The sequence below is a fragment of the Gambusia affinis genome, linkage group LG01 (genome assembly GCF_019740435.1).
Source record: "Gambusia affinis linkage group LG01, SWU_Gaff_1.0, whole genome shotgun sequence".
NCBI lineage: Eukaryota > Metazoa > Chordata > Actinopteri > Cyprinodontiformes > Poeciliidae > Gambusia > Gambusia affinis.
Window position 1 is genome coordinate 38,827,358 of NC_057868.1, and position 24,521 is coordinate 38,851,878.

General features: G+C 36.4%; 2 protein-coding genes across 2 annotated transcripts; both read left to right on the forward strand.

The window, feature by feature from the left end:
* Positions 1 to 730: 730 nt before the first annotated feature.
* pip4k2ca (phosphatidylinositol-5-phosphate 4-kinase, type II, gamma a) lies at positions 731 to 14,603 on the forward strand. The gene is made up of 10 exons (XM_044124449.1): positions 731 to 1,204; positions 4,161 to 4,258; positions 4,343 to 4,439; positions 4,533 to 4,682; positions 8,219 to 8,365; positions 8,574 to 8,612; positions 8,690 to 8,803; positions 9,754 to 10,018; positions 11,204 to 11,307; positions 11,762 to 14,603. The coding sequence occupies exons 1-10, from the start codon at positions 1,043 to 1,045 to the stop codon at positions 11,840 to 11,842; spliced, it is 1,257 nt and encodes a 418-aa protein (XP_043980384.1). The 5' UTR covers positions 731 to 1,042; the 3' UTR covers positions 11,843 to 14,603.
* Positions 14,604 to 20,119: 5,516 nt separating this feature from the next.
* On the forward strand, positions 20,120 to 24,068 carry gpr182 (G protein-coupled receptor 182). The gene is made up of 2 exons (XM_044124475.1): positions 20,120 to 20,269; positions 22,542 to 24,068. The coding sequence occupies exon 2, from the start codon at positions 22,545 to 22,547 to the stop codon at positions 23,631 to 23,633; it is 1,089 nt and encodes a 362-aa protein (XP_043980410.1). The 5' UTR covers positions 20,120 to 20,269; positions 22,542 to 22,544; the 3' UTR covers positions 23,634 to 24,068.
* The last annotated feature ends 453 nt before the right edge of the window (positions 24,069 to 24,521 follow it).

Below are 24,521 nucleotides of genomic sequence, written 5' to 3' on the forward strand. Positions count from 1 at the left end.
CTGGAAATCCAGAACTTCACTAAGTTTTTAGTCTGTGCCCTAAGTTGTTTATAACTTGTAAATCTAAAACTCAAAGTTATGACAAGAAAAGTCAAAATTATGATGTTGAAAGTTGAAATCATGTTGAAAGAAATTGTTACTTTGGAAGTCAAACATATGACTTTGAAAATTGAAATTCTAACTTTAAATCTCAAAATTAGAACTTTGCAAGTCATATTTATGATGTTGAAAGTTGCAATTATGACTAAAATTCAAAATTATAACAGAAGATCAAAGTTATAATGTTGAAAGTTGAAATTATGATCAAAAATCGACATTTTGACTTTGAAAGTATAAATTATGATTTTGAAAGAAAGTAAGTCTTTGAAAGTCAAATATATGACTTTGAAAACTGAAATAATGTTAAATCTCAAAATTATAACTTTACAATTCAAAGTTATGATGTTAAGATTGAAAATTGTGTTTAAAGTTGAAATTATGACTTTGAAAGTGAAAATTATTATGTTGAAACCTGACATTAAATCCAAAAACTATGACAAGATTTCAAAATTCTGTAGTCATAGTCATGACTACAAGTGACAGTAATGGATTTCCATAAATTTCCGTGGGATAACCAAAACCCAGACAAAAAATGTGCAAGTCCCCGCCCACATTTCGGTCACCTGACTCCAAAAGATAGATTTTGATTGGTCCCTGACAGCTGTCAATCATACGCTCACAACTTGGTCAACTGAAAATAACGCGGTTGAGCTCGAGGTGGCAGTGGTGGACTGTGAACTGTCAGTGAGGTTAAGAAAACACTTCTGTTGTGGTAATGGGAAACTGAGTACTGATTCATGTCGACAGTTTAAACGTTAAACTGAACCCTGGTAGAAGCCGCGTCGGTTAGAGCGGTCAGAGCTTAGGCGCGTGAACTTTAGCTGTCACAGTCAGCGGCGCGTGAAGAAGCCGTTAAACCATCATCAGGAAGAAAAAGACGCGTCATCGCCCGCTCGGAGTTCTTTTTCTCTCATCAAGGGACGACAGAACACGGTCCGCGGCCATGGCTGCCCTCGGTAACTCGGGGACTGTTACGTCCAGTCCGATGGTGGTTCTGGCGCCCAAGACGAAGACGAAGAAGAAGCACTTTGTTCAGCAGAAGGTGAAGGTGTTTCGAGCCAGCGAGCCCATCGTGAGCGTGTTCATCTGGGGCGTGAATCACTCGGTGAGTCGGTGGAAGCTAACGTTTCACTACATGCTAATCACCTCAGTTGGAATGTGCTAAATCGGTGTAGCTTCGGTGTTAGCATCAGAGACAACCTCACTCTTTTATAGCGTTTTGGAGAGATGACAGCAGAATCTGTGACATGACAGATTGGAAACTTGGTCGTCTTTAAAATAATTAATAACTAACATGGCTTTATGGCACGAAGGGAGTGATCTGACTTGTGGGCTCTTATTTTAGTTTACACAGGCGCTTATGAGTCTTAGAATGTGTTTATTTTGAACTTAGTATTAAGTTACAGTTTAAATACCATAAATTTCTTCTTTTATTTGTGTTAAAATATGTATTTTAGGAGTGGGCTTAATAATTTCACATTTATCATCAGATTTCTTGCTTGGCAGTGTGAAAAATGTCAACATGTTAACTATTTCTTTGTTATTTAACATTTATATTATTACAAAATTGTTAATTGTAAATGTATATAACTAACTTGTCTGTGACTCAATAAATAGGCCAACTCCTAAAAAATATTTAATTTTACAGCTTTTTAAGGGTCACTGCTCCTGATCTCAACACTTACCCTACTAAAGCAAAGTTGTTTATTCATCAGGTTGATCATTGTGTTTTTTACTTTTTTGCTTTTATGTTTTTAGACTTTGAAGCTCCGCTGTAGGGCTGCGCTGTGTTGGAAAAACTTGATATTGCAGTGTTAGTGTTAATATCAGATAAAATGTAACTAAAAACACATTTTTCCCACTTGGCCTCTTCTTTTCTATTGTAACAATACTTGGTGAAAGAAATTCTTTTTAAGTTACATGGAAAAATGATTGCTACTACTGAAGCGGTTTTTTCTGTTTTGTTCTTTTCTGGTAAAATTTGTTGTTGCCAGTACAACAGAAAAAGTTAACTAGGTTGGAGCACAGATCCAATGTCAAAGGTCGACCTACATTTTTCAAACGTTTCCCTGGATCTGCAAACTTAAATTAAAACATTCTCCAGAAATGAAATGAAAAATGTTGAGGAGGTAATGTCACAGTTTGAATCAGCTGTGTCGGAACAGGGACACATGTAAACCATGTAGGACACTGGCCCCTGGGGACTGCAGTTGGACTCTCCTGCTCTTGTCTTATCCTCTTCAGCTCAATCATGCTAAGCTCTGGGTTAAAGTCTCAGAATTTAGCTAATTCTAACTGTTTTTATGGGATTTTTGGAGCTGCAGTTCTCACTGATTATTTTCTTCACAAAGTGGTTGGGATATCAATAAGGATTCTTATTAAATTTGTAGGGCAATGTATCCATAAAATAAGTACTTATGGGAGGCTATATTTTTAGTAGCTGTGATGCTAAAGCTCACAGAGAGTGTTGGAGAGTTTATGATTATAGAAACAAAGGAAAACAGTGAAATTAGCATCAAAATCCTTTTGTAATAACATGTTTGGATGATTTTGTGCAGCTCTAGTCCTTATCTAGCATAGTGACTACAAGGTTAAATTGAAGGGATTGTTCCACATTTATTTTCATTAAACTAGGATTTTGTTTTAGAAAATTTAATGTAAGATGCAGCAAGATATTTTTTTTACACATTTTCACAGGGTTGCCAGTAAATATTACTATTACTGTAGCATATATGTTTGTGATTTTTTCAATGTAATTTCATAAATGTCTCTATAACATTTTAACACTTGAGGAGAGAAACAACTTTTTAAAAAATGCAAATTTATAAAAACATTTAAAAAGTAAGTAAAAAACTGAAGTGGGAGATTTTGAAGTCTAATTATGGGTTTAGGAATGTTCATGTTGCACCCAGGTCACCATTTAGTCCTGACCTACTTCCGTTTTGTGATCATGCAGTTCTCTTGGGAGTAAAACATTTCAATCAGATGTAAACAGAAGAGTTGTTTTTAAAAGATGCTCATCTGAACCATTTAGTTTATCATGGAAATTTATATTCCACCTGTTTTCTGCTGTGGTTCCAGTATAAAAATTTTAACTTATTAAAGTTATTTAACAACGTTGCAATATTTAACAGCAATATGCTTGTGGCAACCATTTAATTATTGGGAATAAACAGAAAAGACAACATAGTAAAAAATTGTTAAAAACCTGGACTGTTCAACTAATGTTTCAGGGAGAAATTGAAACATAAGATTTGTTTATAAATGGAAATGTTAGAAAGTCAACTTTTAAAAAAAAAATGGATATCTACTATAGAAAATTTGTGAACGACCATTTTATTTCCATTTTAACTATACTTTACACTTCTGCAAAATGTGATTTACTGTTAAAGAGTTATCGTGTATGGAATGCATTTTCCTGTACTTGTTTTTGCTATTGAATTATCATTATGATAATACGCCTATGCTTAGAAGTGAATAAATATTGAAGGGCCCTTTGTACCCTTGTGATTCTTTCAGAGTTTATTTGAAGAATAAACCTAACAGCTGATACTTGTAATGTTTTCAATACTGGGTTTAAAAAGAAAAAGCTGCTGAAATCTGCATTAAAATGACTATATTTCAGAAGATTTGTTGTTTCTGCACTGTTTTTGCCAAATATCAAAAGCCACTGTGAAAGGTCCAAAGACCCTTAGAGCAAGCCTGAGCTAGAAAATATTAGAATAACCTCATTTTCCAACTAGGTTATTCTAAAGGGTTGGTATCCTGCAGGGTTTACATGTGTCCTTGTTTTAACACATTGTTTTAAATGCCTAAATTACCTCTTCAATAAATATTTTACCAATAAAACTCTCTCTCACCCAACATCCTACACAATTAAAAACAATACAAATCACATGTACTTGTTTTTTTTAAAAGCTTTGGCATTGGAAACTAAAATCTTTCTATCCTATTGCTGCTTGTGCCTCTGTATCTATGGCCTGATGGAGGCATTTTTCTTCAAGAATCATAAGATGTTGTGCAATTCCAAACCTATATATATATGTCTGTCCTTTGTGTAGATCAATGATCTCAGCCAGGTTCCTGTTCCTGTTATGCTCCTGCCTGATGACTTCAAAGCCAACACTAAGGTCAAAGTCAACAACCATCTCTTCAACAAGTGAGACACTCGCTCTTATATTTTTCGTAAGGACCATCAAGCAGATTAATGTTATAACATTTCCACCTCCTCTCCTTTCATCAGAGAAAACCTTCCCGGACATTTTAAGTTTAAAGAATACTGTCCTCAGGTCTTCCGAAATCTAAGAGAACGTTTTGGAATCGAGGATCTGGACTATCAGGTGAGAATGTTTTAATCTTTTATTATTATTCCCATACGATACATGAAATGTCCTCATTTTCTGACTTTGTGCTGTTTGTCGTTTTCTCCTCAGGTGTCTTTAACCCGCAGTCCCCCGGTGAGAAGTGCAGATGATCAGGGAGAGAGTCTCCTCCTCAACTCCTACGACCGAACTCTTGTCATCAAGCAGATCTCCAGTGAAGACGTTGCAGACATGCACAACATTCTGTCAGAGTATCACCAGGTAACTGAAGCACTTAAATATTAGGTTATTATTACAGCAGGTCATTATAATAATAATAACCTGCAGATAATGATTGGTTTATCTGTAGAGGGGTTATCAGTTGATGTCACGCTACGTCAGTATCCACCGTACTGATCATCACTATTTAAGCTGTTTACAATTCTGCCAATAAAATTATTTACATCTCGCACAGCCAGCAATATGGATACGGGTAACCATGGCAACCAGTGGCAGTTTCAGTTCAGACACCAAATGTACCTCAATACGCACAGTGGAAACCATTTTAGCACTAAAGTAGAAGTTATCATCTTCAGTCTTGGGGTTCAGCCAATCAGTGACAGGGAAAATTCTGGATTGGCTGCTTTGCAGACGTCGGCCAATGATGGCGTGTCAAGTTGCATGACCTTTGGTATCTCAGCTTTTCTGCATTTTCATTTGAATATTTTATAAATGCATTGCAGAAAAATAGTCAGCAAATAATCTGGATATATGTTCCACTTAAATAACGCTGACTAAAATTGAACAAGTCAATGTAACTCAGTCAATTTAATAAAAATATAAAAATTCTCAGGCAGCAAATTTGCATATTTGCTTTTTTAAGTAAGGCTAGCTAATTACGTTTTACAGTGCGTTAGCTGAGCTGTGGCCTAGAGGGAATGTAGATTAAAAAGTTTCCCAGCCCTGATGCTTTAAACGCCAATGAAACACCTGAGAAACGAGTTTTAGAAACATCTCATGACATTGAAATTAGTGAAACTACATAGTTTGGCAATCTGACCTCTTTTGCTGTTAACCTTTGACCTCAGCAGTTATATAGAGAACCCAAGGCATCTTTCTTTTCCTTTCTAAAAAATAACTTGGAGAGGTTCTCCTTGTTTTTACAAGCAATTCTAGGCAGATCATAAAAACCATGCCAGTTGATTGCAGTGCATCTGAAAGCTTCACATCATCCCAGGGCTGCAGACGCCACATCTGTCATCTGTCGCCTCCCCCTGGGAGTGTGCTGCATGCTGCAGGAGGTTTTTTCCAGTGAGAGTCAGTGAGGCCTGCTGAGCTGATATGGGACCAGCTGTGGCTCAACCTACAAATCAGATTTAGAATTGGTCAATAAAAATCTTCTGAGGGTAAACGTGCAAAATCTGCCTCCTCCCCTTAATTAGGAGTCTTCGTTTATGTGTCTGAGCGTGAGTAAGCACTCAGGAATGCTGTTTTTATTGCTCTGGGTGATTGCAGAAGTTGGTAATCTAGTAAGTGTGTGCTGATGCATCTTTTTAAGGAAAACAAAAAGTAATTTAATGGAAAATCCTCCAAAAGCTCAGAAAGCAGAGCGTAGCTGCAGCCATGCATCAGAATATATTTGAATTAGAATTTCTTTCTGTTCTTATCTTTGTAGGGTTTTTTGTCTCTTTGTTTTCTTTGTTTTTTTGGAAAGAGTTTAATTATTGGGTCAATTGGCTTAACCAGGCTTTCTTTCTCTGTTTTACTCTTTTGTCTCTTTTTCTTTGTCTAATTTTTGTTTATCAGCTTCCTTTGTTTTTTCTTTGTTCCTTGTCCATTTCTTTTGTTTGCTTTTTGTGCTTTTTTTCAGATGAAATATCTTTACAGACAAACTAACATAAATTAACAGCTGAAATAACGTTTGTCATTTTATCTCGTTCTTTTTTAATTTAGTTATTTATGTTTCTTATTTGAATTGTACAATTTACGTGGCTTAATTTTTGAATTTATAAATCATTCCACAAAATCTACACCTGCCTTTTAGAGTGCATGGTTGCTTTAAATTACATTTTCCTCTTTTTTTCCCACTCTTCCTGTACATTTGTTGCATGTCTACTCAACCTAAATAGATTCATTTATAGATGCTGCTGCAAATTATTGTTGTGAAAATGTAGATGTCTACATGTTAGATATTGTGTCAGGCTTTTAAAGTTGGATTTGAATCTCCTCTGCAGGCTGAATTTGTGGCAATGTGACTCTAGACCAGCAACAAATACTCTTCTGTGTGATTGTTGGTATTTTGAAAATATTCAAATGTTCATCTATTTTTAAGTCAGAGGGAAATGAGCAAGGTTTCCCTCTTTGCTTTCTGTTTGTTGCAGATTTTTGAGACCTGCAGATCTTTTAAGTCAGGCTATGAAGTGGAAACAGTTGAATCTGGCTTTTGGGCCTTTTGTTTTGTTGGAGAATGAGGATGTTGGCATTCACAACAAACTTCCTTGGGGAAGCGGAAAGGATGTGTAGATCTCATTGTTGTCTGTGGAACTACTGAGCCTCCCTTGTGCATCATCCAAACTACCATTTTCTCCCACAGTCAAACCAATGATGGACTGTTTTATTGTTTTCATTTTTGTTGTAGCCTCTGATTTGTATGAATCTTGGTTTACTACTGCTACAACATTTAGGGTGCGTTCACACCAGCCCTGTTTAGTCTACTTTAATGGAACTGCAGTACGTTTGCCTAGAAAGTTGTGAATGCGCAATCAAACCAAAAAAAATTAACTCTGGTTCACCTATAAACCTCAATCTGGGTTTGGCTGAAGTGAACTCTGATGCGGTTTGAATGTACATGTGAACGCCAAGCAGATCGGACACAGCTGCAAAAGCAGGAAGTAGACTGCAGCGCAGGGCATTCTGGGTAAATACAACCAAAACAAGCACAGGAGTAGCGCTAATGGGAGAAATGGCTCAGTTTTTACTAAAGATGAAAGAGAAATTTTACAACTGCTTAAGTCTGACGCCACTCCATTTTTCTAGAAGGAAGTTGTGCTCAGTGTCTTCCTCAGATGTTTTTGTCGCTTCCTTCAGCGCCCCCACAAGCAAGGAGGGGGAAATATTTTCTAAAGGGTTCGGTTTGTTTGACACAGAGCAATGTGAAAGAGAACCACATCAGCTGAAAATGTAGCAAATGTTGCAATTTTAGAGACATTTCCCATCTTCTGATGTAGCTAAAACTGAAGTTACCCAAGCATGAGGTACGTTTTGCAGTAGGAGGGACTGGTGCACTTCAACAAATAGACAAAGAATATCATTTGGAAACATTGATGCAACAACAATTACTTGATTTATACTGATAAATGCCCATCGGGGGACTTGCACTGCAAATAAGTTAAGACTGTAAATGTTATTGTTTATACTTAACATGCAAATAAACAATAAAGACATAAAGTGGGCGGAGCTAGAAAAATCAATCAGGAGGAATGGAACAGAATTCTAGCAAACTGTATTGAGATGTTTTTTTGAATACATTTATAAAATATTCAGTTCTATCAAATATGAAGAAAATGCTTTGTGTGTAAATTTGTAAATTTAAAAAGTTGGAAAAATTCTGCTGAGTGATTTCTATAATCCTAACCAACCTTTCTTTTGTTCTGCATTTGCCAATTCAGTTAGAATAACATTTTATGCTCCAGATCTTCCCGATTTTGCCTCCATTTTTAAATCCTTTGTCTTCTGTGTGTGTAATGAGAGCTGAATCAGGCTAAGTGACTTAAATCTGCATGCACATGGTTTAAAATGCCTGCTTTTTCTGCCTTTAGCACATCGTGAAGTGCCACGGCAGCACGCTGCTGCCCCAGTTCCTGGGAATGTACCGGGTGAGCGTCGACAGCGAGGAGGCGTATCTTATCGTCATGAGGAACATGTTCAGCCACAGGCTGTTGGTGCACAGGAAGTACGACCTGAAGGTAAGGAGGAACCGCCGGGCGTTGGCTCAAACCGTACCGGTTCATAAAGTAAAGAGAAAGTCAGAAAAAAACACAAACTTTTCTGTTGATTTAACAAAGGGTTTAAACAAATAATAAAAAGACATTCTGCTGTCTCAAATACTCTGTATTGACTAAAGAAATAAATGGCTAAAATGTCATTTTCATAACAGAAAACTGTTGTTTACAGGGCTCTCTGGTTGATCGTGAAGCAAGTGACAAAGAAAGGGTAAACATATCTTTTTTAGCATTGATTCATGCTAAAGTTATGTATAAAATGTCTGAAGTGTGTTGTTTGATGCGAAGGAAAAAGAGCTTCCAACCTTTAAGGACATGGACTTCAGGAACAACATGCAGAAGGTTTACGTTACAGACGAGGAGAAGGAGAAGTTCATGGAGAAACTCAACAAAGATGTTGAGGTGAGGGTTTAAAAGCCGATAATTATCTCCACTTTACAGCAGGAGGAGAAAAAAAACTGAAGCTGCACCGCCGCTTTACAGGATCAAGATGTCAGATCTAAAACTATCTGCTAAACAAAGAACTTTAGATCAACAGTCATGACTGATAACATGGTAAAGATTGAGGAACTAGAATAAAAAGATGTAAGCAAACAAAAAAAAAACACATAAATCACAATCCTATCATATCAGAAATGCTCTTAATTATATGACAAATAAAAAACAAAACTGTCATTTGATATTTGGAATAATACAGAAGATTTGATTTCTGTATTATATTAAGATAATCTTAATTTTAAGAGGTGTGCCTGAGTGACATGGTTTTGTATAGGTGATGAAATGTTTTACACATTAGGAGAATGCAACTGCTTTGCCACTGTCTGACCTACAGATGGCAGCACTGAGACAGTTTTAGGCAAAATAATGAGGAACAAAGCAAATTCACACAAAACTCTCTTAATTAGCACATAAACATGGAACCCTAAATTTTATTAGGTTATTTAATTTGATTTAAGGACTTCTCTAACAAAATAAAATGCCATAGAACAAACCGCTAATGACCTTACTCTTCTATACATGAGGTTTTTAAAAGTAAGAGCAGATTTGTGAATTTCAATTAAGACTCAGAAATAATTTATAAATATTAAGATTTTAATGTGAATGTTGATATATTTCTGTGGTTGGTTGGTAAAATTTTACTGTTTCTGAAAACTGTTGACTTCACTTTATTTATATCTTTTGCATTTAAGTTTAGAAATTACATTAGCTTCTTGTCCCAGTGACTCTGATATCAATTAATGATGCCTTGATCCCAATCCAATACCAGAACTGCCTGTTTCTGCTTTTATTTCCCTTCCTTTCTGTTTTATTTTACATCCTCTGAGCAAACCATTTCATTTCCTCCTTTCCAGTTCCTGGTGAAGCTGAAGATCATGGACTACAGCCTGTTGCTCGGCATCCATGACATCGGCCGAGCCGAGCGGGACGAGGAGGAGAGCGGGGAGGTGTCCAACGAGGAGGAAGCTGAGTCGGAGAATGGGCTGGCTCCGGGCCCCGCCGTAGGTTCCTACGGAACGTCTCCTGAAGGGATCGCTGGTTACATGTCGTCCTGCAAGCCTCTGGGGCCGGGCGAGTTCGACCCCTACGTGGATGTTTACGCCCTCCGGAGCTGCCCAGGTGAAAAAGTTGGCGTGTTAACTGCAGGTTTAGATGGAGTAAGCTTTAGTTGAGTCTTTAATGCAATAAACAAGGGCTGAAACGATTAATCAGATTCATCGTGATTAATTGATATAATTGTTTGCTAATATTCTAATCCACTGATCATTAAGTGAAGTATAGAGTTTTATAAAAAGCCATTATACTTAAAGAACAACTACTCAGAGCAATAATTAAGCCAAAACTGTACAAAATATATTGCATTTAAAAAAGAAAATGTTTGTTTTTCAAAAATGTTCTACCCTGAACTCGTGTGGCAAAGTTTTAGTTTCACCAGGTTTAGTTTCTATTAAAAAAAAATAAAAATCATTAAACACCTTTTGGTATCCAAGTATTAATCAGTTAATCATAAAAAAAATAATCCAGAGTAGTGCTATACTCTACTGATGATGATGAGCCTTTCACATGTTTATGTTGGTAATATTTTTTTAAACTGAAAATGTATCTTTTGATTTAAATTATCAAGAGTTCAGTAATGGAATTTTAAGCAGCAAATGTTTTTTTTATTGAATTGTTTATTTGCATCTCCTAATATATTTATAATGTATAACAACGTATGAAGAACTTAAAATATTTGCAGAACTGCCAATTTTTTTATCTGATTAATCGCTAGAATAACCTATAGATAGATTAATTGATTAGCTGTGGCTCTATAATAAACCCACAATTTTTGGTTCCTTTTCCTTGATCATAACGCTCCTTGAGCTTCAGTATCTACGTCTCTAATATCTGAATCCTGTAGGTCTGTACTTGATCATTATCTTAGTAATTGATTATTAATCGGTGAATCAGATAAAAATTGGACACATTCTGCAGATTTTCTTTTAACCAAGGAGGCCTTTTTTAAACCATGTTAGAAATACATTAAAAGATACAAGCAAAATAGGTGAAGCTAAAATTTGATTCCACTTGAAGAGTTTTGGGTATAATGAAATATTCTGAATGCATATATATATTTATATATATTTATAAAATGATCAGTTTTGACTTGGTTATTGCTCTGAGTGTGTTCTTTCAACAAATGGCCTTGTTTTTATCCTACTCCAATTAACGATTAATCGATTGATTAATCACGATTAATTGTTTGAGCCCTTAAATCAGAAGTGAACTTCCACCCAGCTGACTTTTCCTGCGTTTTAACCTCAGGCGCTCCGCAGAGGGAGGTCTACTTCATGGGCCTGATAGACGTTCTCACACAATACGACACCAAGAAGAAAGCCGCTCACGCCGCAAAAACGGTCAAACACGGGGTGAGTCAGTCGTTCTCTTCCTCATCATCTTCATACAGTTCACACGGGTCCTTGAAATCCCTGAAAATGCTTGAATCTGTTACATACAAAATATCACACAATCTGTATTTCAAGGTTATTGAAAGTTTGGGATTTTTACTTTAAATTAGTGTTTTGTTCTATAAGGTGTGTAGGAGATGCTTTTCAAAACGTACGATTTTGTTTTATTTACATTTTTTCTTCTGGAGAATGTAGAATAGCATGAAAAGACATTATTATTAACAATAAAAAAGTATGTTGCATAATTGTCTTCTTCTTGGTTCATTTGGATTAAGTTTACCTCCTAAGTATAGTCCTGGAAACTTACCTTGAAAATCCCTGAAAAGTGCTTGAATTTTGCTGTGAGAAAAGCATTCAAACCGTTCGTGTCGCTCTTCTCTTCGCTCTGATTCTGACCCGTTTATGTCCGCCGCAGGCCGGGGCTGAAATCTCCACGGTCCATCCTGAGCAGTACGCCAAACGCTTCCGGGACTTCATCTCGAAGATTTTCGCATAAGCCTCCCCCTGCGGACGCTGCCAGAAGTCATTCCAGCCTTCAACTGTAGATCAACACTAGTATGCACACATGGATCAATATTTAAATTAGGTGACCAGTCAAAACTTGTAGCATTATGATGCATATATTTATTTTGAAGACATGTGTATATATATATTTCTTTAGGTATTGAACACTGTTGGGAACAGTAGTGTGTGGGGAATAGGAGCACTTTTGATCATGAAATGATGAGGTTTTATTTAATTTTTTCAGACATTAAACTACCGTATTTTCCGGACTATTGAGCGCACCTCACTATAAGCCGCATTTACAAAGTTTTATTTTTAAAACTGGAAACGTACATATATAAGCCACACTGGGCTATAAGCCGCTGGTATCTCCACCGCGCTCGGTTTTCCACAAGGATGCAGCAGAGGGCAGCATCCTGAATAAATCTACTATTAAAGTCGCAGTCCTGCGTCTCCAACGCCGAACCATGGATTTGTTCACGCCGACCTTACGTGCAGCGGCTAACGGTCAGATTGATAGCCTTCAACTTAAAAGCTGCATCAAAATAAACTTCTTCACATGTTTCCATGATGAGGGGTTTGACTTTGAAAACATTTCTCAGTCGTGTCTGCTGCTAGCATGTACTTGTTCTAAATGAAAATCAGCGCTTTCTTCTTTGATTTCCAATTTTGACTTCCAATGATTCACTTCCTGCTAAAGAGCCCCCTGGTGGTTGAAGAAAAATCCACAGAAAAGCCACATGGTTCAAAGCGTGGGGAAAAGGTAGCGGCTAATAGTCCGAAAAATACGATAGATAAATAAATAATGTTATGATACATAGTCAATGCACAATAAATATTTAGATTAGCTTTTTTAAAAAGGAACACCTCTGGTTTGGAGAGTCTGGTTGGATGTTCTCTTTTGCTTCATTTCCACTGAGCGGTATGGTGATAATATCCAAAATATCAATATTATTGATACCAAATCAGATACCTAACCTTTTGGATCAGGGAAATCTTGCAATCAAGGTTTGGATTGGAACAATGTTATTCCAGGAGTTCCAGGACGTTTGGCTTTACCGCTGTATTCGCTGTGCAATGGCTGCTGGAAAAGACAAGTGTTTTGTTGCTTACTTATCCAGAAGCCACTTGCAGGAGGCTCCGCCTCTGCTTTCCAAAGATGTACGGTTGTATAACTGCATCTGTTTGCAGCCATTTTCAGCTCATTCCGACTAAAATTGTGTTATCTAAAATGATTTTCTGTAAAACAAATGCAATGTAACACGTTCTGTGATCCATCCTAGCCTGTTCAGTGAAGCTTAATACAACTGTGGAATAATTCAATTTGATTCGCATTTACAATAAAAACAGACAAACTGCTCAGTCGAAATGAAGCGCTACATTGTGTGAAGTACGATCAATCGATCGTGGTTGAATCTTGAAGGATTTCTGACAGTTGAGCCAAACATGAAGCTTAAAAACAGAAGCACAGGAGCGTCTTTGTTCCCAGTAACGTCTCAAACCTCCAATCTCGCCATATTTTAACTGAAAACAGACGCCAAAACAGAAATAATCTGCAAGAGTCAAAGATACTGAGAACTGGTTAATTATAGACAGAGCTGAGCTGTTTGCTGCTTCCAGTCTTTATGCCAAACTAAACATTTACGATTAGTTTGTGGGAACACAAGCAGTTTCCCAGAATTATTCCCTAAATCTTTAAATGAATAATAGATTTGTCATTTAGAATAAAGCAGCTTTTGGTAAACATTCATCTATAGAAGCAGGTTATTTGTAGTTCTTAGTGCCAAAAGCTTTATCACAGCAGATATTTACATTTTACCAATTAATTTGACCTTTTTTTGTTTTGTGTTAAGGGGTGAGGGTTGCATTTTTTAGCTAAATTCGTAGCATATCGTCAGATTGATGGAAACTCAGCAATCATATCTAAGCCTGTGAACATGTCTTCCAGCTGTTTCAGCGTCTGAACTAAGGAGACCGGTCCAGATTCTGGGCTGCCGGGTCTCCGTCCTGGTTCTGATTGACCAGTGTGGTGGTTTGTGTTAAATGTGTGTTTTATTATTCTGATTTAAGGTTAAAATTAGGTGATCCTTTCTAGAGTCACACTACATTTTATCAGCTTGGCCTTAACACAGTGAGGTTTTAGAGCTTTCCTGACAGCAGGTGAGGCAGAATGAATGCAGATACTTCGTCTGTACGATGCCTCGTCTAAACGTTAGCTGCACATGATGTATTTTTTGCAAATTAGCTTTTGGACCAAATTATATTTTACAAAGATTGGAACGTATTTCCATGGAAAATGAGCGCTTGATGACTGGTGAAAAGGAGTTCTGGATCTGCCGGTGGTTTTTAGAATCCGGATCGACTTCATGCGACACTTTCGTCTTAGAAATACCTCAAGTTTTTAAATGTCCAGAGGAGGAACCCTGTTAATTTTTGTTGTACTTGTAAAACATTTCCTCTGACATCATTCCTCTTATGCAATGAATCATCTGTTCAATATGATTTTCACTTCTTCCTTTTGTGTCTGGTTTATGTGTTTTTCATGTACTTTGTAAACTAAAGTAAAAATGTGCAAGTGTCGGCTTTTACATGTGACAAAACTATTTTTAGGGGGCAACGTATTCAACTTGTAAATTTTGTTTTTGCTTTTATTTTGACACTAAAAACTCAGTTTTGTGTGAAGCATATGGAGTGATTTTATTGTATTTTTTCTTTGAATTTAAAGAGAAATAAACATTTTGTTCTGATATCAATATGCTTGAATGAACAGTTTGTATCTAAACTTCTAGCAGAACAAAATTAATTCAATGAAGCAGCTGATTTCAGCTTTTCACAGCTGAAATTAGTTTGTTTTTCTGCATATTTCAGATGTTACAATAGGATATTTACAGTCTGTAACCACTAGATGGCGGTGTAAAATGTACACAGAACCCTTATGAGCCCGATTTTTCCTCTTAAATAATAGAAAGGTAAATTTATATTTTCTAAAAACTGAAAACACTCATAGGTGGAAAATGTAAGTGGTAAGCAATATTTAATATTTTGCATCTTTATGGAGCTGTTAAAAAAGCCACTTTAGGTTTATCAGGCAATTGAAAATTATTTCAAGATGTTGAAATTAAATACAGAAGATAAGTATTTGATCCTCCTTTTGTTTTCCTCTCCTCCTCTTCTGTTTTCTTGTCAAACAAAAGAGGTAAACATCTGTCATTAGTTTTAGGTTTAAAACTGATGGTCTGACGTTTCTGTAATCTTATAAGAAAGACATTCATTTATGGAGATATGGTGAGTTACCTTAACAGTTTGCTAATTATTAATCTACATTACTTGGTTTTCTGTTACATAAAACTATGCCTAAAACAGTTTGATTAATCAATTACGGAAATAATTGTCAACTTATTTAACAATTGACAGGCTGTGCAGACTAAAACATGCAGTTTGATGTTTTAGAACAGTGTTTCCCAACCCTGTTCCTCAAGGCACACTGTCCTACATGTTTTAGAAGTTTCCCTACTTTAATGTACCTGATTCAACTGATTGCAGTTCAACAAACGCCTGTTAATCAGCCATCAATTGAAATCAGCTGGACTGAAGCAAGGAAATACCTAAAACATGCAGGGCAGTGTGCCTTGAGGACCAGGGTTGGGAAACACTGTTTTAGAATATACAAGATATTCAGAGAAGTAACAGTGATTCTTGAGAAGTGGGACAAAATGGGTTTAAATTTTTCCCAACATTTTTTTAGTTATTCCTCAAGCTTATGTATACAAATATGAAAAATAATGTTTTGGGAATATAAAGATCCTAAGGTGCAGGCTCCCAGTTGCAACTTTTTTTTTTTATTAAATTTTTTTTAATGGACCTGACCAGACCTTTGTCATCACCATCTGACAAAAATAAATCTAAAATTATTTTAATGACCCTATTAGAGATATTTTCACTCAGTTTTACAGACAAATGCTTCTCGAGGAACAAAAGAAATATTTAAACAAAAAAACAACATAAAGACCATCTGAAGGAGTTGACGCAGAACTGAAGATGGTGACAAACTAGCGAGTAAAAAGAAATACTTGATACATGTTAAGTAATGCTATTTATGTAAAATACATTAAAATGAATTAACTGCACATTGAAGTGAGATTTGTCAACACTGTCACTGAAAGAGTCACACTCTCAGTTAAAAACTGATGGCGTTGAGATCTGAAAACTACCTCAATTTAAATGATGTCCTTCTGAAGGAGGCCGTATTGTAGCACATCGGGTCCATGAAATCTTTACAGTTTACTAAAATTAAGCATTTATTTCACAAAATTTCATCAAAGTTTTGTATATTGTCAGTTATGGTGTTGACATATCATGGTTGTGACGGACAACTTAGAAATAAAACAAGAAAAAAAACTAAATAACATAAGCTAACAAGAGCTGCTTAGCCCTCTTAGCAGATGAAGAGGTCATGGGGTCCTCAGAAGTTCTGATGCCCCAAATAATGCCTGATATTTTTTTTATTTTTATTTTTTTAACTTTTTAATGTCTGAGGGTGTTGACAAAAACTTGGGACATATTTCAATTGAATTGGAAAATTTAAAATTATTTTAAATGTAATTTATTGATACTTTTGTAATTATTTATTTGAATATTTATACTTAATTTTCATAAAATATTATTTTGGTATTCCTTTAATTGTTTTAAACTATTATAATGTATTGAGTTCTGCTCCAGGACAAGGTATTTTACAGACACCATCCACCTACTACGATGTTTAAAGTAAAAAATATTCAGCAAACACCAGGAAAACATATGTTGCTGTGCTCACATGGCCCAGGTTAGTTTAGTCAGATATTTGAAAAAAATTTATTTTGTGTAAATTTTATTCAATTTGGGTTTTTCTAGCAATTTTATTCAAAATTTGTGCTTCGGCAGCAAGGCATTTCAAAGTGTTTTACATCATATCAAACACAGAAACAATGCAACATAGAATCAACAATCAAAACACGACATTAAGTCAAGTCCCATCAATACATTTGTAATTGATTACGTTTCAAATACAATCCTAAACAGGCGGGTTTTTGCATCCTTTGCTACAAATGATTAAGCGTAAATACTATTTCATTGCATTTTAGACAATGAAACGTTTATTTTATAAAGGAATTGAGTTTGTTTATTCGCGTTTTCTCGTGTATTTCTAATATTGTATAAAATAAGCTTCAGTGGTGAACAGAAAATCTGCAAAATGCGCTTCTTTTGTACGATTACTCAATTGATCGTCATAATAATCAATAGAATATTCAATTTTTAATATAATCGTCAGCTGCAGCCCTGAATAAAAATATACACATATTGGTGGATTATTTGGCGAAGAGATTACATTTCCCAACAACTTGTACTTGTGTGTTTTTGACCCTTGTGTGGATTAGGAAAATAAAAAAATTACTAATCCAGTTATTGGAAAACAGGGCTTGAACCGCTCTTTCCAAGAAATTAGTTTCTTCTGACCGATTGTTGTTTTATAAGAGGGGAGTGAATCTGCTGACAGGTTTCCGAACCATTTCATCCGAGTGGGAGGAAAATGGAGACAGGTCGTGCAGAAAAACAAAGTTGAAGTGATTCATTCTTTCTTGGTCATTTCCATGTAAAGCTGCCTCTACAGCACACATGCGCAGATGCAAAGTACGAAGACCCCTAGCGGACATGGGGGGAATTATTTAGTAGTGAGTTCATGCAGCATTACTGGAAGTATTTCTACTATAATATAAGAGTTTTTATACGTTAATACAACGGTATATTAGGGTTATTGTAGATTTTTTTAATTTTTTTTAAAAAGAGTAAAATTCCACCAAAAAACTCAAATGTTTAGATCGATCTCAAATTTCTACCAGAAAAAAAGGAATTTTCTGAGTTTAAAATGTCAAAAATGTGTGAGAAATGCTGAACATTATCAAACCCAAAAAGGCTTAGCCACATTTCTTCCGAAACTAAAACAGTAGAAAGATAACTATAACAGTGCTGTTATTGTTCTAAAGTAGGCCGGAAGCTGGCATTTAATGCATTCCGTTGCTCCTTTCTCCAGATCCCCGTCCAGAAATAATTATTCTGTCATCTCTTTGGCGCCCTCTGTACAGGTTCGTGCTTTTCTCCCGAACCTCTTCAGCAAGCTTTGCCGGGATATGTCAGTTTCTGTTGACCGCTTCCTTCCTGTTTCATCGGAGGAGAGCAGATCTGCTGACAGGTTCCTACTTGTTGCACCAAAAGGCCGAGTGGAGTTGCTCAATGGCCTCCGGGCAGGGGAGCGCTCGGCGGGGTCAGTCAGCTGCTGATCTGCGGGATCCAGTGAAAACACCAGGGAGTCTCGTCCCCGTTAATCAGGCTGGGACTCAGCCAACACAAATGTTTCTGCGTTATCTCCATGGGATGCTGAGCTCAGCGGTTCCACCTCCGCTCAGTCAGGAGGAGCTGCTCCACCGTCTTCAATCAGAGGAGAAACTACAGAGAGTTTAAATCAGCTGGTTGGAGGTTAAAGACCCCTTCAGGCTGCTGAAGCTCTCAGCTTGTCACAGCTTCCTGGCATTGTTCTCTCCTGTCAGGACTTTTGTGCTTCTTTGCCGCAGCTTCCTGCAAAGTCATGAAAAAAACGTGCACTTTTCTTTCTAAAATACCTTCATTCTGCCTGATTTTTTTTTATCTTTTCAAGGTGAAATTAAAATTACAAATGTAAACAATTTGGTTGAAAATTAATCAAGTTCCCATAAAATCAGAGTTGACTTAGTTACTCTGGTTTGCATTAGGTCTGAGACTTTGGGGCATACATTTAGATTACCGTAGTTAATTGATTATTAACGCAATTCTTTTTTTTACTTGAAGTCCGAGCCGGAACCTTTGTATTGTATTTCTGGTTCGCCTGTAAATCTAACACACTAGCGACATCTGTAAATAATAGCAATAGCCAACAAAATTATTCCTCATTAAACTTGCCTTAAAACAATCTGATTGGACACTGGAAATGACTATTGTTGTGCTCGCGTTGTGCTTTTGTTAGCATATGAGCGAAGCTATTAAAGCTAATATAGCATCTGAATGCTAGTAGCAGGAGCGCAGGCATCCTCAGTGCTAAAGTTATTAATTTCCAACAAAACTACATTCCTGAAACACCTCAAAGCTAAATTCCTCCAGTTTGATGGTTGAATAGCTGAACAGATTAAAAACAAATATATATTTACTATTGAGTTCATATGTCTATTTAATCACTAGTTTAGCAGCTACACTGTTTCTAAGTTGAAAATGTTGCTTATTTTCTCCATATGGTTTTCAATTAAAATGCAATTAATAACAAAGCCTGATAATAACTTGATTAAACATTTTAATTGAGTCCCACCAGTAGTTTTTATCCTTAACTTTAAGATTTTTCTATTAGTTTTACTGTATCCTGCAAAACTACACACACCACTAAAATTATTTCTGATTTTGTAAATTTACAACCACAAACTTTTGCCTATTTTGGAGGGATATTATTAAAAAAATAAGAGTGGTGTCAGTCCCCATCATGATTAGCCACTCAATAAAGTCCATTAAAATTACCTTCAGGCGTTACCTGATTGTGTGAATGCTGTAGAAATATTTTAAAGATATTTTTACCTTGTCTGCTATTTTTATTTGTCCATTGAAATAAAAGTAAAACTCTTCAAAATTCTGCATAAACTCTGTTCTTTCATTGGCAGATTATTTCACTTATAGCATGGGGAAAACATCTTGGTATAAGTGAAATAATCTGCCAATGAAACAAGTACTTTTTAAATTAATCGATATTAAGGAATTATTGACTTAAAACAAGCTCCTATATCATGTTGAAAAGTTACTTGTGAGTTAGTTTTTGTCTTATTTTAAGTGCAATAAGACATTTCCACTAGAAATTAGACCAAAATTACTTTCGAAGAGTTTCATTAAAAGCACATCCATGTCATAGAATGGCTTAGTCAAAGTCCAGAACCTGAGTGACTAGAAGATGTACATCAGCATATACTTTTTTCTCTTTTTATTCATTATTTTGAGTTGCTATATAACAAGCAAACCCTTTAAAATACATGCTAGGTGAATTAAGTAAGAAGTGACAAATCTGGATAAATTCTGCTCTAAGGAGAGAAATCGAAGGGGGAAAAAGGCTAAACAGGCATTTTATCAGTTTTATTGAGTTTTCCTGGACTTCAGTCCCTCTTCTCATCACTAAGTGAGGATGTCCTGTCAGCTATCTGTGTGTGTTCATGGGAAGTGGGAGGGCAGAGACTCCCGTCTGCTTGATCCCTCTGATTGTCCGAAGCATCAGAGCTGGAAGGCGTCGGGTCCAGGCAGGGAGGAAAAATAAAACCTGCAGAAGGGAAAAAAAAAAAAAGAACGACTTTAAATCTAGAAAATCTGCTTCCACAGAAAGGTAGGATGAAGTTTTATGTTTGGAAATGTTTCAATCGGAAAAAAGGTTTTGTTATGTTCATTAAAATGCTTGAAATCTGACCATAACACTGGATTTTTTTATATTAGTTTGTTTTAATATTTTTCTTTCATATTGAAAAGGAATATTTCCACCAGCAGATTATTTTATTTCTAATAAAACATTTTTCCCATTTTAAAACTGAAATAATCTACCAGTGGAACCAGTGCTTTTCATCAACATTAAGGAATTATTTACTTTAAACAAACGGTACTTGTAAGTTACATATTTCAAGTGTACTAAGATATTTGCACTAAAAACTTGGTTTTTGCAGTGCAGGTTTGGTTGTCAGCAGTTCACTGCAAAAAACAAAATCCTACCAAATATTTTATTTAATAGCTCTAATTTCTGGGTAAATATTGTAGTTTTGTTTTATTTCAAGTGTACTGACTAACAAGTAACGTTTCAGCAAGACATAGCAGCGTGTTTTAGGTCAAAAATTATAATTATTTCACTTATGACATGGAAAGAATGTTGTATTATGAATTAAATAACCTCCCAGTTTGACTTAACTTCATTTTTCAACAATATTAGGGAAATATTTACTTAAAACGAGCGACTATTTCTTACAGAAAGTTACCTTGTATCGTTTCAGGTGTACTAAGATATTTGCATGAGAAACTGAACCAAAACTATGTGGTAATATTTTGTTCTTGCAGTGTAAAAGGTCACATCTGTTAACCATTTGCAGGAAATGGATTTTATGTGATAAAACCAACAGAAAATTATAAAAATCTGAAAAGTGTGGCATGCTCTTGCAATCGAGATCTTGAACAAACACTATGAAGATCCTATTTTTGCTGCAAGTTTTGTTGTGTGTGGATACCCGGTTTGCACATCTAGATTTGCTTTCTATTTTTTTATATCAAGCTCAATGTGAGAACATTTGTGATCAGCCTTTACTTTGACTAGGCCATTCTGCTGTAACCTAAACTAGCTCTGACTGTATGCGATGCCAGGATTACTTCTTGTTTCTCTCTATGTTCGTCTTACCTGCTGAAGAAAAGAATTTCAAGAGCATGATGCTGCCACCACCATGCTTTATAGTGTGACTTTAGTTTTTAGGGATAGATTTCATCCCTACTTAATTTGTTCCATGAAGAAACATTTTTGGATTTCTGTTCAGATAAACAGTCAGTTTTGGGGTTAACACTCTTTCCATGTTCAGCTGATGGATTGAACAGAATTTCTGAGATGTTTAAAACTTCATGAACGTTAAATTACAGACAGATATACTAGAAAATACAAAAAGTTGCATTTTAACTGTAAAACTTCTGTAAACTGCTGAAAACATTGAGTTTGAAGGTTCCAACTGCAGTAAACCTGCTACACTGCGTTAAGTTAGCATTACTTTAAACTGTTTCGTTGTTGAAATGTACAAAATTAGTTGACAGTTTAGAAAATCAGAAAAGAACTATTCTATTTGCTGAATGCCACCGGAATGAGAGATTTATTTATTTATGTTGTTACACTTCAAAAACACATAATATTACCAAGTATCTTTGGTCTAATTTCTGGTGCAAATATCTTAAGACACTAAAAAATTAGACAATTAAAAGTATTTATTCAGCAAGATTTAAGAACTTGTTTTAAGTTAAGTAAAAACACAAAACATTTTGTTGTAGTTGTCAACTAATTTAGTAATCAATTGTTAATTAGAGTGTATATACTCAACAAAAGCTCAATAGCTGAAATACATATATGGCATTTAAGAGTTTTAGCTTCATCTGGTTCAAACTTAATAAAGCATTGTATGTTTATTTTCTTATTTAAAAACTTTATTTAAATTTATTTCATCTTTTAGATTAATTTAAAAAGTAGCAGTACCAAGTACCATTATTTCACTTATAAAATATAAACCATGTCTTATTAGTGAAATTATCTACCTATGGAACTACAGTAGTACGTTTTACTAATATTAAGAAATTATTGACTTAAAACAAGCTCACATATCTTGCTTTAAAGTTACTTGTGAGTTAATTTTGTCTTTTTTAAAACTGTTCAAAAGTAGAAACTAGACCAAAATACTTGGTGATGTTTTGTGTTTTTACAGTGTGGTTATTATTAAACCTGCTGCAGTTTTCCTAACATTTTGCTCGGCCCGCCCGGCGCCCCTCCAGCGGTTGCATAACGTCTGAAATGTTTAATCAGATTAACTCTGATTAAACCAAAACTGAGTCCAGATATGAAGCATTTCTCCTTTGCCTCCCTTCAGACCATGACCTTCGACCACAACCACTCGTTGGACTTCCTGAACGGCACGCCGTGGTTCATCTATGAGTGCACCATCGAGCTGAACACCAACTACAGGCGCATTGCCCTCTTCCTCATCTACCTGTTCATCTTCATGGTGGGCCTGCTGGAGAACCTGCTGGTTGTCTGGGTCAACTGGCGGCGCCGCCACTCTGCCAGCGGCGTCCTCTTCTGCATCATCAACGTGAGCCTATCGGACCTGATGGTGATCGTCATCCAGCCGTTCTTCATGATGGAGGTGACCCTGGACAAGGTTTGGCTGTGGGGCAGCTTCCTCTGCAAGGTCACCAACCTCATCTACGTGGTCAACTTCTACAGCAGCTCCTTCTTCCTGGCCTTGATGACCTTGGAGCGCTACCTGGCGCTGACCAGACCATCGCTGCCCACCCTCCTCCCCGTCGTCGGCCGCCAGCGGTGGCTCATCTGCGCGGGTCTGTGGCTGCTGTCGCTGTTTTTGGCCCTGTTGGAGAACGTCCATGTGGATATCCTAGAGTGGGACGAACCAGGTTGCTACATGCTGCCTGAACACAACTTCACCGAGTGGTTCGTCTCCGTTGCCTTCCTCTGTACGATCTTCCAGTTCCTCGGCCCAGCGGCCATCATCATCACCTGCAACGTCTTGATCGCCCGGGCGGTCAGGACCGCCCCGGACGTGGAAGGCCGGAGGGACGTCTGGTTGGTCCACGTGTATTCGCTGGTGTTCGTCGTCTGCTGGTTGCCCTACCACCTGGTCATGTTGCTGATGGTCATTGACGATCTCGAACCCTTCATGTTCAGCTGCAATGTGGTGGAAGTCCTCTACTTCTCCTTCATTGTGGTGCAGGGTCTCTCACTTTTCCACTGCGTCGCGAATCCATTCCTCTACAACTTCCTGAGCAAGAGCTTTCGTCGCAACCTGATCAACACTGTCATAAGCTACATCCCCAAGGACGAAATGGTGGAACAGGTGGAAGTGGGGCCAAAGCCCAACACTCCAAATGGGGGCAAAGAAAACCCACGGAGGCAGAGGAAGATGAGTGACGCAAGCACCAGCCAGTCTGACGTCGGATCATAAGAAAAAGATCATCAGGAATCAGACATTTTGAGTTATTTCAGCAAAATTTGAACTTTGGCATATAGCAGAGGTAACTAATGGATACAACTTCCTCTCACATCCCACTTCCTGCTTATTATCCATGCATGAATGTCATCAGTTTTAAGTAGAGCAGGGCAGGAAATATTTGTTTTTTCTGCAAAGCTGCTCAGCTCCCACAGGACCTTGAGCCAATGTCTGTAATCTTCCAACACAAGAGGAAGAATAGTACCACACCAGGAATGTGTGTAAACAACACATCTGCAGAGTCAGACACTTTGTGAGATTCTAAACTTAAAAACAAAATACGGCTGTTTATTTGCAGATAAAATCATGGCATACATCACCATATGCGTATTTAACATTTTTGATGTGGTAATTATCTGTGTATATGGAATAAAAAACACTTTAAACATCGACTGTCTCTGTTTAAATTGGAAAATCTGTAATCAACATCAACAATGTACTAGAAAAACTGCAGATGACATTTTAATGTCACGCCTTAAAACTCTGAAATTTGGAACATAGATTTATAATAATTCACCTTTTTATGAAAAGGCTCTGTTAACTTTATTTTGAAAAGACAGCAAAATTTATTCTTCAACATTTAGGTGATATTAAACGTGGTTTTGCAGTAAACAAACGTTTAATTTACAAGTGAATTGATTAAATTTTAACAGATTTCTTAATGATTTGCTTAGATTTTTAAAAAATAATACTTTGGATATAAAACTACATTTGAATTGGTGACGCTTTTACTTTAGAAAACTAAATTAATCCGTTGTTTGCTAGTTTAGCCTCGTTTTGAACGTTACTAACATTTTTAATTCTTAATTGGAACATTAGTATTTTACTATGTTTACTAGTAAA